General features: G+C 45.9%; 1 protein-coding gene across 1 annotated transcript; it reads right to left on the reverse strand.

Annotated features, from left to right (window-relative positions):
- Positions 1-12,191: 12,191 nt before the first annotated feature.
- Positions 12,192-15,190, reverse strand: LOC311203499 (relaxin-3-like; the record flags this gene model as incomplete). The annotated part of the gene is made up of 2 exons (XM_084278222.1): positions 12,192-12,559; positions 14,959-15,190. 2 exons carry the CDS (start codon positions 15,188-15,190, stop codon positions 12,192-12,194), a joined length of 600 nt encoding a protein of 199 aa, XP_084134348.1.

Genomic DNA, 15,190 nt, shown 5'->3' on the forward strand with positions numbered 1-15,190 from the left:
AGGGAAGGAGGATCCTGAGTCTGTTGCATAGCTGTGTGACAGCTGATTGACAGCACATTGTTGTGGGATCTTCTTGTGAGCCCTACACTCACCCATCTGGAGTGCGTCCTCTGGTGCCATGGCTGTTGTCCTGGGTTGAAAGCAGTGCTGATAACTCACTGATGGTTTAGTTGTTGCCCAGCAGTCAGGGGCTTTTCAACGTCACACTGCCCCACTAGCGAGAAGGTGGGGGACACCCAGGAAGCTGGGAGGGGACACAGCCAGGACAGGTGACCCAAACTAACCAAAGAAGATATTCCTATTCCATATCATGATGCCATGCTCAGCATAAAGAGGGGCTGGTGGGGGAGGAGCACATGGTTCCAGGACGTGCTGTATGGGGACAGTCCAGAGCTAGGGAACACAAGCAAAAGCTATAGAAAGCATATCTGAGCTTATAAATGCAGATCACTGGAGCATGAACTAGAGTTCAGGAGCATGAGGTTGTACTTAGAACATGAATACCCCGTTTGAATGGAGAGCCAGAATGAAGCTTCCCTACTTTTTGCATCCATACTCCTGGCTATTATTCTTTTCTTAACAGAAGAAACGAGTGATAAATGGAAAACAGAATCGTACCGAATAGTGAAGGTCTTTACCCAGGGAATTACAGGCTGGTGAGCCTCACCTCTGTGCCTGGGAAGATCATGGAACAGATCCTCCTGGATGACATGTTGAAGCACATGAGGGATGAGTGAGTGATCCGGGACAGCCAGCACAGCTTCACCAAGGGAAGGTCGTGCCTCACCAATCTGGTGACCTTCTGTGATAGAGTGACAGCATCGGTAGATAAAGGGAAGGCGACCGATGTCATCTACCTGGACTTGTGCAAGGCCTTTGACACAGTGCCCTACCACATCCTTATCTCTAAGTTGGAGAGATGTAGATTTGATGGGTGGACCATCCAGTGAATAAGAAACTGGTTGACAAAACGTAGACAAAGGGTGGTGGTCAATGGGTCTATGTCCAGGTGGAGGCTGGTGACAAGCAGGGTCCCCCAGGGGTCTGTCTTGGGACCGGTGCTCTTTAACATCTTTATCAGTGAAATCGATGATGGAATTGAGTGCAGCCTCAGCAAGTTTGTGGATGACACCAAGCTGAGTGGTGTGGTTGACACAACAGAAGGAAAGGAAGCCATCCAGAGGGATCTTGACAGGCTGGAAAGGTAGGCCCGGGGGAACCTAATGAGGTTTAACACTGAGAAGTTTTAGGTCTTGCACTTGGACCTGGAGAATCCCAGACACAGATACAGACTGGGAGAAGAGCTCCTGGAGAGTAGCCCTGCTGAGAAGGACTTGGGGATTCTGGTGGATGAGAAACTTAACATGAGCCAGCAGTGTGCTCTTGCAGCTCGCAAAGCCAATGGTATCTTGGGCTCCATCAGAAGAGGGGTGACCAGCAGGGACAGGGAGGTGATTGTCCCTCTCTACTCTGCCCTCGTGAGGGAGGCCCCATCTGGAGTACTGTGTCCAGGTCTGGGGCCCCGAATACAAGAAAGATGCAGAACTGTTGGAGAGGGTTCAGAGGAGGCCACAAAGATGATTAGAGGGCTGGAGCACCTGCCCTACGAAGAGAGGCTGAGGGAACTGGGCTTGTTCAGCCTGGAGAAGAGAAGGCTGTGGGGGACCTCATTGCAGCCTCCCTGTACCTGAAGGGAGCTTATAAACAGGAGGGGATTCAACTTTTTAAAAGGGTAGACAATGGCAGGACAAGGGGGAATGGATTAAAACTAAAGGAAGGAAAGTTTAGATTAAATATTAGGGGGAAGTTTTTTACAGAGAGAGTGGTGAGGTGCTGGAACAGGCTGCCTAGAGAGGTGGTGGATGCCCCATGCCTGGAAGTGTTCAAGGCCAGGTTGGATGGGGTCCTGGGCAACCTTGTGTAGATCCAGGCCTGGAGGTTGGTGTCCCTGCCTGTGGCAGGGGGGTTGGAGCTCTATGATCCTTGTGGTCCCTTCCAATCCATGCCATTCTATGATTCTATGAGATGTATCTTAATTTTTCAAGTCTATGGAGAAGATATAAATGAAGAGTACTTGCACATCACCAGGGTACTTGGACATGCCCTTCATTTCTCAGGACCAAGTGAGATTTTACTACTTTGTGGTAAATCATGTCATTCAAAGGCTACAAGGAAGTGGATGCAGCAGCATCATTTCCTCCTTACAAAGGTTTTTTGGGCATTCCATTCTGAAAGTGTCCATGTAACCGTGCTTTTACAGAAACAATATGCTGTGGAAGACAGTGGCTGCCCTAGAGCAGCTTTAATCTCCTCTGTTGGGACTGTTGGGCCCTTGGCAAACTGTGACTCCAGAGCTGGTCAGTCAGCAGCTCCCTCTAGTCTGCTCGGTGTGTAAGCATACAGAGCTTTGGGGCAGGCCAACCAGGATTGTGACCGTGCTGGCAAAGGTGAAGCCTTGCTTTGGGTTGGGAGGGGAGCAGTGCAGGAGTGCACTGTGCTGTGATCCAGCAGAGGCACGTGGAGGGAGCGTGGAAGTCCAGCACTGCGCAGACGCGGGATGCGGGTGGGGTGGAGCTGCTCCATCTTGGAAATGAGCTGCCACTTAAGGCCCTACAGTCAGGCAGGTGGTCCCCTGGGCTTCACCCTGCTAGCCATGGGGGTGGTCTTGGGTGACAGTGTGTGTGAGATGAGTGAGTGGAAAGCCTGGCTTGCTTGACACATTAAGTAGTTCTGTTACTTCCCTCCACCCAGGCAGGAGTAACACCCATATTTCAGTGTGTGTTTTCCATTACTGACCTTATCCACCAAGACAGACCCATCAGGTGCCATGTAGGAATAAAACACTTCCCTGGATCTGCCATCTGAAAGAGCCACCAAGCCACACACTAACAAAAAGCTCTGGGGCATCAAGGAAAGCTGCAGGAGTGCAGGGACACTTAAACAGGAGTATCTATCTGTGACACTGAGATGTCTTAATTAAGATTCAGCTAAGAACCAGTTTTAAAGACTTTAAGTTTAGAATGAATATGCTAACAATCTTTTACAAAAGTTCCTTTTTCCCTGAGACAGAACTTTTGGTTCCCTCTAAAACACCTTTTTATTCAAATCGCCATCTTTACCTTGCTCCCTTTGTCTTTATTTTCAGACGCTGAACAAAGAGTAAGATGCCAAGCACACTCTGCTGGCATTACAAATGATGGAATGGAAAAATTAAAATTTTCAGTCAATCTTAGGCCTGTGGAGGTAAATCCAATTATGCAGAGATTTCAAAGAATTTGTTTCTCTGTAATAATGAGCAATAATATGAATGTAATAGAGTGTCAGATGACTTCAATAAATACATTTACCACCTTCTCTCAGGAGAACTGGAAATGTGAAGACAAGCAAAAGGTGGATTAAGTATGCCAGAATGAAAAAGGGTATTATTGCAGAATTGTTGTACCAGAATTGCTGCACGTCAGTCCACCTAAATAAGGATAGCAAAAAAATCCCGCTCCAAGTCTGAAGTGTGTGTGATCCATAGAAGTTTTAGGTACACACAAAACACCTCTGTAAGACAACTGCAATCATCTTGCTGATTTCTTAAAAAGAAAAAAGAAAATCCTGCAACTGTAGTAGCTATTAGTGATTTTGCTTTGCCACTGTAATCTTGCCTACTGTTTTACTGAACCTGGGCAACTCATTTAAAATACAGTCTTTCTAAAATCCCTATAAAATTATTAAATATAAACCTACATTAACAAACCCAATATTAACAGAACAGATATTTAAATATAACCTAGTATGTAACTCAAGTGTATTGCAATTCATTTAAAATTGCAGTAATTTGCCCCCAACAAGAACTCCAATTAGCAATCATCTGGTGCATTACTGAATACATCCAAATTGAATGACAGAACAACAAAAGCTGAACAATTACATTAGGACTAGTTGAAAAGAACAGCTATTAAATGTGGATGGTAGATGTGTTGCCCGAGCTACAGTTGATTGAACTTTAATCAGATCAATGGGCTTTTCTAACTATGTTGTTAAAAACTGTCAGTCAGGTCAGTATTAGAAGCAGCTTCTCTCCTCAGGAATACTGATCTATCAATTAAAATCAAACTTGGTATCTAGTCCATGCATAACAGCTTCTCTATGGGAAGTGTGGAGCTTACAAATAAGCACACAAAGGTTGTTACCTCTGAAGGAACCTCTGAAAATACCTTGATTAAAATTGAAGGTTAAACCCCTAAGCTTGGCTTCAGCCTTCAATAGAAGAGCATCTGACATAAAGATATTCCTGCTTAAAAGGATGTTTTGACAGCAAATGGAAAGAAACAAAATGTATTCCAAGGGCTAAAAGAAATTCTCCATTAAGGACTGAACAGATTGGAATCCCACCACAAACTGAATTCTTATGAGGGAGATGAGATCTGCGGTGGTTTGACCCTGGCTGGAAGGCCAGACACCCACCAAAGCTGTTCTATCACTCCCCTTTTCAGCTGGACAGGGCGAAAATATCTACTGAGAGGCTCAGGAGTGAAGATAAGGAGAGGGAGAGATCATTCCGCAATCAGTGTCACGGGCAAAACAGACTCAACATGGAATCAAGGAAAGAAACTCTCTCATTTGTTACACTACACTGCACAGCCAGTGACACCAGAGTTGGGTAATTCAGCTCTTCACCAGCTGCCCCAGCGTGGGTCACTGCAATGGGGTGCAGTCATTAATCATAGAATGTCTCCCAGTCTCTTGGGCCCGGACTGCTCCAGCCTGGTCGCCCATGGTGTCACAAGCCCCATGCCCCACCACCCCACCACACCTGCTCTGACATGGGCCTGTCTATTTGTCTCTCTCTCTGGGAGCCACAGGTCCTGCCAGGGACCAGCTGCCAACACTGGGCACAGTGTCCTTCACATGTCTCCACTCACTCCAGCGTGGGGCCTCTCCACGGGCTGCAGGTGGGGTCTCTGCTCCCCCTCATCTTCCATGGGCTGCAGGGGGGCACCTGCTTCACCATGGTCTTCTCCACGGGCTGCAGGGGAATCTTTCTCTCCAGCACCTGCAGTGCATCCTCCCCCTCCTCCCTGCACCCCTTTTCCCTGGCCTTGGTGCCTGCACAGTTTCTCACATCTTCTCACTCCCTTCTCTGGTGGCAAAAAGCAGCTGCTTGTGGGTTTTTCTCCTAAAGGTGATTCCCAGAGGTGCTGTGACCATCGCTGATGGGCTCGGCCAGCAACAACTCCGGCCTTGAGCGGTATGGTGTTTGTTCTCTTGAGCCTAGGGGAAGTTTCTGGCTGCTTCTTGCAGAAGCCACCCCTGCAGCACCCCCTCCACCAGAACCCTGCCAGGCAAAACCACAACACACCTGAAAGCTCTCTTGTCCTCTTTGAATTCCCGCAGGTAGCTGTTGGTGATTCTGCAGTCACAGCCTGGGGGAGGCAAACACCCAGCTTGACAAGCCCACACTGCATCCTTCTTTCCTTAGCTATGACTTCACCCCCAGTCAGACCTTGATTCAGGTTGACTAAGGAGCAACAGCCATCAGACTCGGTGGGAAACTAGAGACCAGAAAGCGCTTGGCTCTCCTCCAAGGGAGCAAAGGTGCCTTGGAAAAATGTTTCAAAAGGTAGTTTTGAAACTGAGAGAATGCAAAATAACCAACATGCAGGACAAGATATCAGAGATGGAAAAAAAAAAGCCATCTGCCTTTTCTGTGCCATTGACCAGCAGCTACTTTGTGCTATAAATACTCACATCAAGATGGGTACAATCACAGGTCTCCCTGAACTGCAGCTGGACTGCGTGCAAGGTGACTCTCCCCTTCAGTGGGGTTTGAGATTCCTCACCTGAGACCAGGAGATCCTTCCTTACACAGGGAGGGCCCTTATGCATGACAACAGATCCTTGGTAAGAGACTGATAGCATGCTGAATTAATACTAATGAAACATTACTAATCCATACAGCTACCTAATATTATTATAAACATTATATAGATCATTCCATTAGGCATAAACTCTTGTCCAAGTCTAAGAGACCACACCAAAGGTCCATAAGGAGTTTAGAAAGCAAGGGGGTCCTTGCTGAACCTCTTGACTCAACAAGAGAATCTTCCTCTTTGTGTCCCCTGCCTCTGTGTGAACCATTCTAACTCAAGTCTAACTCAACTTTTCCTTGTATGCTTCTTCCACTAAGTAATTAATAAGGTGAATCATGCATTCAAACTTACTGAGCCTTGTCAAATCACTGTTAAACTTTGTTAAATTCCATCAAATTTATTGAACTAAGTCAAATTACTATTTTTACCTCCACAAACCATGTTGCTGCTTCTCTCTTTTGAGTGAGGTGCATTCCACTCAACCATGACATTAGCCTAGTCTCAATTCTCAGCCGGAGATGCTGGTGCAGTTCTGCTGGTCACTTGCACTTGGTAATTTCAGTAAATGCTGGAGCATGGGAGGAAGTATTAGAAAGTTTATTTTTTCTTTTGTGTCATGATCAGTTTAAATGCTCCATTCTTTACTAAGAAGAATGACTAAGTCATGGTCGTTCTTTCTTATGTTGCTTACTGTGTCCTCATTCTCAGCCAGATCTTCTTTCGTGGTTGTAATTAAATAGCACATTCCCTTCCAGTTGTTTTCTCCATCTTCTGCAGAATTTTATGGTAGTCTGTGTCCTTCTGCATTGCCTCTTATCAAAATGGTAATTGAAATTTCCCATTAATATGAAGTTTTAATGCTTTTCATAAGTCCTTTGGTCACACAGAGAAAGACTCATTATCTTCTTTATTTACAGCCTACCGTAGTCCGATACAGGAAGCAATATTGCTTTTACTCAGAAGTGTTTAGTCACTTAGCCTCAGATAGCCCTTCTGGACTAAACAGTAAGCATACACATTTCTCAAATAACCTTTTAGTCGTAGCTATCTTTCCTGAACAGACCATACTTGTCTGTATGAACTATCCAACCCAATCTCTATCATGCCAATTAAGACATTATTTTAAATATGATTTAAGACATCTAGCGATTCAATTCCTATTTTCCTATCCTCATCATTACTATGTAATAAACTAATTATAGTGTGTATATATGCTAATTATTATATCATTGTGTAATCAGCATATTAATTATTATATTAATGTATATTTAACAATAGGAGGGCTATGAAGATGATTAAGGGCCTGGAGCATCTCCCCTCTGAGGAAAGGCTGAGTGAGCTGGGATTGTTCAGCCTAGAGAAAAGAAGACTAAGGGGGGACCTCATTAATGTTTATAAATATCTTAAGTATGGGACACAAAGGGGAAATGTCCAGCCCCTTTTCAGTGGTCTGTGGAGACAGGACAAGGGGCAATGGCTGCAAGTTGTAGCACAGGAAGTTCCACACCAACATGCAGAAGAACTTTTTCCCAGTGAGGGTGACAGAGCCCTGGGACAGGCTGCCCAGGGAGGTGGTGGAGTCTCCTTCTCTGGAGATATTCAAGACCCATCTGGACGCCTATCTGTGCAATATGAGCTGGGGAGCTGCTTTGGCAGGGGGGTTGGACCCGATGACCTCTGGAGGTCCCTTCCAGAATCTCTGATTCTGTGACAGACGTACATCTGGAGCGGTTGAAGTGTATGACTTGCCTTAGAAAACAATGAAAGAAAGTGGGAAAGCTTAACTGTGACAGGGTCTACTTCAGGGAAACAGATGTCTGCAGCACAAATTGCCCCTAATCATCATATCAGTTGTACTTTTAGAAATAAATAATTAAAGCACTGTATCTCTTTGAAGATATCTACATACTTGAAGATGGCTCTGCATCTCCAAGAGGCAATTCAGACTAACAGCTGAGGGGATGATAGGAAAGTCTACCAGCACACTCATCAGTGCTGGGCTAGAAGTCAAGTAAGTTCCCAAAAGCAAAGCCGAGCATGTCTCTTTTACACCAAGCGGATGAACGTGAGGAAGTTAAACCAAGGTTAAAAGTTAAACAAAAAGCCAGACTGGCAAACATTTGCTGGACAGCTGGGACAAAGCAGAAGACTGTGTCTTCTTCCAGAAAAGGAGCAAACAGCTTGGCTGTTTGTGCCCAAGATGATACAGAAAAGCTGTGTGATGAAAAAAATGCATTCTACACATGATGGTAACATGGTACAAATGAGACCACAACCCTCTTTCAGCTATGTGCTGGTACTGGTGAGTGCCTGTAGAGCAACAGATGGGATACACACCTATGCAGGTTCTGTTCTGCTGAGTAGGAAAGGCGTCCACTTTTTCTGTTGAGTCTCTGCTGCCAGCTGAGAAGAAAGGATGGTAGTCTCAGAAGGTCTTCCGAAGCCTCAGAGTGCTAATTCTGGGCTAAAATGTAGAAATAAATGTTAAAATTTTTTCCCTGCCTATCAGGAGAGGTTAGAAAACCACAAACCCCACAGCTACATGTTGTAGATTCGTGTGGCTGAGTTCTGGTGGAGAAAGAGGGGCTGAAGGGGTGTCTTCTGCAAGAAGCAGCCAGAAGCTCTCCACAGGCCCACAGAGCAAACACCAGCTGGCTCAAGGCCGGAGTCATTGCTGACCAAGGCCGAGCCCATCAGTGATGATCACAATGCCTCTGGGAATCACATTTAGGAGAAAAAAACTGCAAGCAGCTGGTTTTTGCCACCAGAGAAGGGAATGAGAAGATGTGAGAAACTGTGCAGACACCAAGGCCAGGGAAAGGGGGAGGAGAGGCTGTGCCCCAGGTGCTGGAGAGAAAGATGTCCTCACAGCCCATGGAGAAGACCATGGTGAAGCAGGTGCTTCCCTGCAGCCCATGGAAGATGAAGGGGAGCAGAGACCCCACCTGCAGCCTGTGGAGAGGCCCCACACTGGAGTGTGTGGAAATACGTGAAAGACAGTGTGACCTGTGCTGCAGCAAGCCCCTGGCAGGACCTGTGGCTCCCAGAGAGAGAGAGAGAAATAGAACCACACTGGAGCAGGTTTGCTTGGGTGGGGCAAGGGGGGCTTGTGACTCCATGGGGGGCCAGGCTGGAGCAGTTTGGGCCTGAGAGACATTGTATAATTTTATGACTGCACCACATTGCAGTGACCCACGCTGAGGCAGCTGGTGAAGAGCTGAATTATCCAACTCTGGTGTCACTGGCTGTGCAGTGTAGTGTAACAAATGAGAGTGTTTTCTTTCCTTCATTCCATGTGGAATGTTTTGCCCATGACACTAATTGCTGTAAAACCTGTTGTATATACTGCTGCGGATTACTCCCACATCTCTGGGCATTGTTCAAGGAGGTCACAGACAGACCTGAATCAAACTGCACCCACAGTGAAAAGGAAAATATCCCCCAACCACCCAGGATATAAGCTCTCGCAGGGCACGTAGCAGTGCTGTATGTGAATGTGCTGATGTATCATTTTTCTACTCACAAACTCAAAATTAACTGTTCAGAAGATGGCTCACTCAACAGATTACCCAGAAACTGGATGCTTTCTGTGGGCTCAGACTGCATCCATGAGACTGCAATTTCTGTAAGTAACAAGTTGCTAAAACAATGCTTTTTTCAATAGCTAATTGCTCTATTAATTAAATGGCTGGGGGGAAAAAAAGGAAAGGCTTTCTTGTGGAAGAGTGTGTTTCTGTACAGTTGTGATGCTCGACAGCACGTCACTGTGGACGGCTGTGCTCATGTTTATGTTGCTGTGCACGTGTGGCTGTACTCCTGGAGGAGCTTTCTGCTGGCTGCCCTTTTGGTCTGTTGCTTGCTGCAACATGCTGGTGCAGTGATTATTTCACACTTCGAGCTGCCTGCTCCAAAACATGTTTGTAGTCGGACAAAACATGTAACCAGTCGGACACCTCCTTTGGCGTAGAAGGTTTGCTTCTACCCTTAGAAAGGGAGTTTGGTCTCTCAGTCGTGTGAGCAGGAGCAGGATGCATCCTCCAGACCTGTTGCAATCAACTGACATGTAATTGTCACCTTTGGCTACTTGGCAAACAAACCATGATAAAACATGGCCTACCCACACAGAAAACCTGATAGGTCTTTGAAAACTCAATTTGCTTTAAAACAAAGAAAAAAATTTTACATGTTTAGGTGTGTTCTCAGACACAAACACTTCTTTGCTCTGAAACACGAAATCCCAGTCTGTGCCACTTATCTGTATCTGGCTGACCTGCTGAAACCGTTACAGACTGTGACATGGGCTGTTAAGAAACCAGACCAAAATACAGATTTTGCCATCTTTCTGGTTTATACATACTGACGTATCTTGACTCATACCTCTGAAAAAAAAAGAGGCCTGTTTGCGTTAGACAAAGACTAATATTGCTATTTATAACTCTGTCTCTGTATGAAACAGTTTATCTTGAACACTAATTTCCACATAAAGTATTGATAGTTTTACCAACAGGTTACATCTAACCTGGAGAGTTAGAATTCCAGATTGTTCTGTACAAGGCTTAAGCTGGTAAGATTTAAGATTTTAACTGCATCTTTGTTTCACTCAGGGTGTAAGAAAGCCTGCTTACTCTATATGCAAGCTGTGTACCAGGGCAGACAAGCGCTACTGGAGCAAGGAAGTAAAATAAACAAGATATTTTTCACCAGAAGTTTTCTAGCAAAACCAACAATGTATTCAGGCTAATTTTCAGCTTCATCAAGCACAGCCTTTTCACATTTTCCTTTCCTTAGGGTTTCTATGTACCATTTAGTCTTTACCTTACTAACTTCCAAAGCCCTGGATCCTACTCAAAAAATAAGGAATACTTGCTCTCAAACTCCTCCATTCTACTAAGAAATCCTGATCTAAGCGAAGAGTCTCCAAACCCAGAACTATTTGTGAGGTGGTTTCAGGAAGCTAAGCTTCACAAGTTTAGCATGTTTGTTGCAGAGAAAACCACAGCAGAACTTTACAGGATTATCTTCTCCACTCCTGAGTGACAAAATGCACATTAGCTTCGCTACAAAGGTGGGGAAAAAGATAAGGTTTAAGAAGAAAGGCGTTGTTTCAATGATGAAAGAGATGGCACTTTTCAGCTGGAAGATAACAACATTCATAGTGAATGCCCATTCTGCACAGCCTCTACTGAATAAAAAAAGATTGATAGATGCCTCCTTGCTGGAATAACAGTAGCGTTTTGTGAAAATGGATAGAGAAGTGGTGCAATAATTTCACTAAGCAGTAGTTCAAAGGACACTTTTCAAAAGACAATTTGAAGAATGAAGCACCCTCAGCTGAAGGTAACAACTGCCCAGTCTGAGCCAGGTACTGCTACACAGCTCAGTTACCGTGAGCATCGTGAAGGTCAGGAAAAACCCCAGAACCTCACGCCATCAGTAACATAGCGAGAAATACTTGTTATGGCTGAGAAAAACAGCCAGGAAGGAAAAAAAAACTTAGAAATGACAAAGATTGAAGTAGCTAGTCATAAATACAGCAGCAATTATAAACTTAGAAATACATCTGAAGTCGTATAGACCAGCATACAGTGGAGTCCGGGCAGGGAGATGTGTGTCTGTAGCGTAAGTTACTTGAAGCACATCTAACACTCTCCCCTTAGCAGTGGTAGGAAGAAAAATGGGGAAGGTAAACAAAGAGTAATTGAGGTGTAAATACTTCAAATCACCAACTATTTAAACCCATCCAGCGGTGTGAAGAAATATTTAGGCTGCAAGTGTTGCAGTGTGGAAAAGTTTCTAGAAAGATGATGTTGCATAAAACTATTCTGCATTTACAAGGAAATGGAGAAGGTGTGTTCAGAACACGCAGCCAGCAGAGCCAGCGTTGGATGGAGTTTCAACTGGCAAGATACCCTTTCTGTACAGCTTTGTACCATGAATTGCATTTCAAGAACATTGCTGGATGTTCCTTCTGTCAGCAGAGAAAGAACAAGTCCGTAACATTTAATATAATTCCACTTTAATGAAACATTGAAGTTCTTTCTAAAGTGTTATTATGAAGATATAATACATTTGTAATCTAAGTGTAAAGGCTCAACAGTAAAATGAAAGGACTCAGTAAAAAATACAGATTTAAAGTTAATGCAGCAAAACAAAATCATTACATTTGTGGATATGTATATAGGGTTTGTTTTTTTTAAAAAGAAAACCAGCAATACTGACTGGCACATACAGAGAAAACAAAATACAGTGAGAGTTTTCTTCCTCCATACAGTATTCAATCAAGTAGCACTGCAACAAACACTGATTTCATGCATAAGTGCAGAGAGGATTTTAAACTCTGCATATAGTACTGATTTCAGCTTTTGTACAGCCCCATTTACAACACATTCCAGCCAAACCCAGAGATTCACGTTTTCTTCTGGGATACCTGGCCCACAAGTAACTATTTGATCCCACGGGGTTTGCAATTCCTGTTCCTCCCCTGTCCTTCTGAACAGCTTCATCTACCTGGCGAACAAGTTCTTTGAAGTCTTCTGCAACAGGTACGTAGTCATTATAGTCATTAAAACTATTCAAGTCCTTAATTGTCTCCCATCCAAGAAATGGGCTGCTTCTCTGCAGTTGCTCCACTCCAGGACCCAAAATTGATTGCAGCTTGAAGTTTCCCAGTAGTTTGTTACTTGCTGCTTGTGCAGAATCTGTTTGAAGAGAAGAGGGTTTGGGTTTTTTTTAAATTCAGACTGCAGGAGTGCCAGAAGGAGCACATGGGTCTCAGAAATAGCAACAAAAACCATTCAGATACAACTAAGCGGAGCGCTGTTATCCAGGAGAGCTGTCAGCACTGCAGTCTCGAGTCTGTGATTTACTTACAGCTTACTTTTAGGGGAATCTTTGTTTTAGAGACTACGCTGCCTGTTAGGCTTGGAGAGCGCATGGCTACAACCATAGGTTGTACATAGGTACAGAGAACAACCGCAGTATTAATGATGCAAAAGTCTCACTATTTCTATTATTTGATAGGAAAAAAAAATCTGTTGTAAAGACACATATCCATAAACCAGAGAGCTATGTCATGTGGCTCATGGATTAGACTACTCCTGACCCATGCACAGTCACACAAACTAGCATCATATGAAGGCCAAGTGCAGGAAGAACTAAATAAGCAAATGTTGTATGTAAACTGCTCCTTATAGATTGTATTTTTCCACAGCTATTGTCGGCCTTCCACCCATTTCTTTCTGTAAGCTTTTGCTAGGCCTTAAGAAATGAGTTTGCTCAGAAACACACTGTCTCACTGACTGAAGTGTTGGCAAAAATCTAGCTCTACTACTGTTCACCTCACCCTGTTTCTCCTTGGGTTTACTTGTACAAGGGAAGTGGCACTGCTTACTTCAGCAACTGTGAGGAAAAACAGCTCCTTCCATCCTTAGGTTAAAAAACCCCAAACAAATAAGTGCTTGTCTTGTGGTCTAAATGCTGTTAATGCTTTTGTTTGTTTGTTTCAGAAAGCTGAAAGAACTTGAGAACATCCAGTTAATGTTATACTCACTGTAATATGGCTAACAGAGGGAAGCTAACTTTCAGATGGAACAGTTGCCTGAATATGTTAAAAAAAAGTTATCACAGCTACTTTATTAATTAGACAATAACTGGTATTTAGTAGTCTTCTGGGGCAGGGAAGACTTTTAGATAGCATGCAGCACAGCGGGGGTTCCTTCGTAACTGATGCTCTCAGAAGCTACGGACTGTTAATAAAAAGGAGAACAAGTTGTCCAGGAAAGAACACAATCCCAACAAAGGCTGTACATAGGCAGCTTGGTATTACACAGGTAACTTACCTACTATTCAACCAGTACCAGTGCTACCCAGCTACCTGTCGGGGAAAAAGACCCAAACACACACACACACACACACGAAAAAACCCAAACCCAGAACAAAACAAAACGGGGGGGAAAAACGTACAAAAACCGTCAGAAGAAACCCAAAATACTGGCGTCGTTCGCTGCACGAGGTCCAGTGTTATTTCATTGGCGGCACGTTTAAGCAAGAAAAAAGGTTCTTCCAGTGCACATTTCAGCCCCAGTTCCATCTGCTGCCCTCGTTACAGGTGTTATTTTTCACTATTCGAAACAACCACCTAAGTGAGTCTTCACTTTATTACCGTCGTTTGCAAACACAGCTCAAAGCCCATCTATGCGCTTATTATTTCTTAACATACTGGGCTACAACCATGTGACAGTAAAATTACCCAAGGACTGTTTTTACCCATTAACTGTTTCTCCAAAGACCCCTGAAGCAGCTCTTGCCGTGTAAAGCGGCACCAGAGCCTCAATCCACCATCCAGCGTGTGCGGAACAGCACGAGTTAGTTAGTTTAGTTAGTTAGTTAGTTAGTTAGTTAGCCATAAAACCCCGAACGATTCCACATCCACTGATGCCCCTGGCTCGGCCCGGGAAGGGCACATCCTGAACAGCTCCTGGAGAGGAGGGAAAACTGAGCCAGGTCTCCGCAGCCCGGGGAGCTACGGAGAGTTGGGAGAGAAGCCCCTACCACTTCCACGGGCGCGTCGCACCTCCAGATGTGGCCAAGGAGGGAAGAAAGCGGGATGTATTGATGAGGGTTCGGTGGGCTTGCTTTAGCTGAAAGAACTTAGCCCGCCGCCAGACCGGCTCAGCCCCAGCGCGGGGCAGTGCCCCCGCACACACCGGAGACTCGCAGGTTACCCCGGCAAGTAACTCCCTAGCGACCGCCCTGCCTTTCCCTCCGAACCCGCGGCTTTCCTTCCCCAAGTCGCGGGAAATGCCGACCAGCACCGGGAACGAGCGGGAAAGAGAAAAGCGGGAGCGCTCCCGCTGCGGCTCGGAGCGGGAGGAAGGAGAGGCGCTGCCCTTCCCTGCTCCCTCCCATCGCCCACCCGCCCCCATTTCTCCTCACAGGACTTCTGCCGAGCGAGGCGAGGCGCCCCGAGAGCCCCCTCCGCCCGCCGGGCCGGGCGGGCAGCAGCGCCGCCGCCCCGGGCCGCCTGACAGGGCTGCCCCGTCCGTCGTGGCGGCTGGCTTCGTCCCGTCCAACCCCGGCCCGTTCCTCGGAGACTCACCGGCCGCGGGCGCCGGCTCCATCGCCAGCAGAGAGAGCCGCTTCCAGCGGGACCCGCCGCAGGTGAAGATGACGGCGCGGATGAACTCCCGACCGCACAGCTTCACCCCGTACCCGTCCCCCTCTCCCGCGGGGAGCACGGCGGCCGCCGCGTCCCGGGCGCTGGGCTGCCCCGGGGGCGCCGCACAGAGCAGCACCGCCGCGGCGCAGAGGAGTCGCAGCTTGGCCCCCAT

This window comes from Gallinula chloropus (genome assembly GCF_964237585.1).
Source record: "Gallinula chloropus genome assembly, chromosome: Z".
NCBI lineage: Eukaryota > Metazoa > Chordata > Aves > Gruiformes > Rallidae > Gallinula > Gallinula chloropus.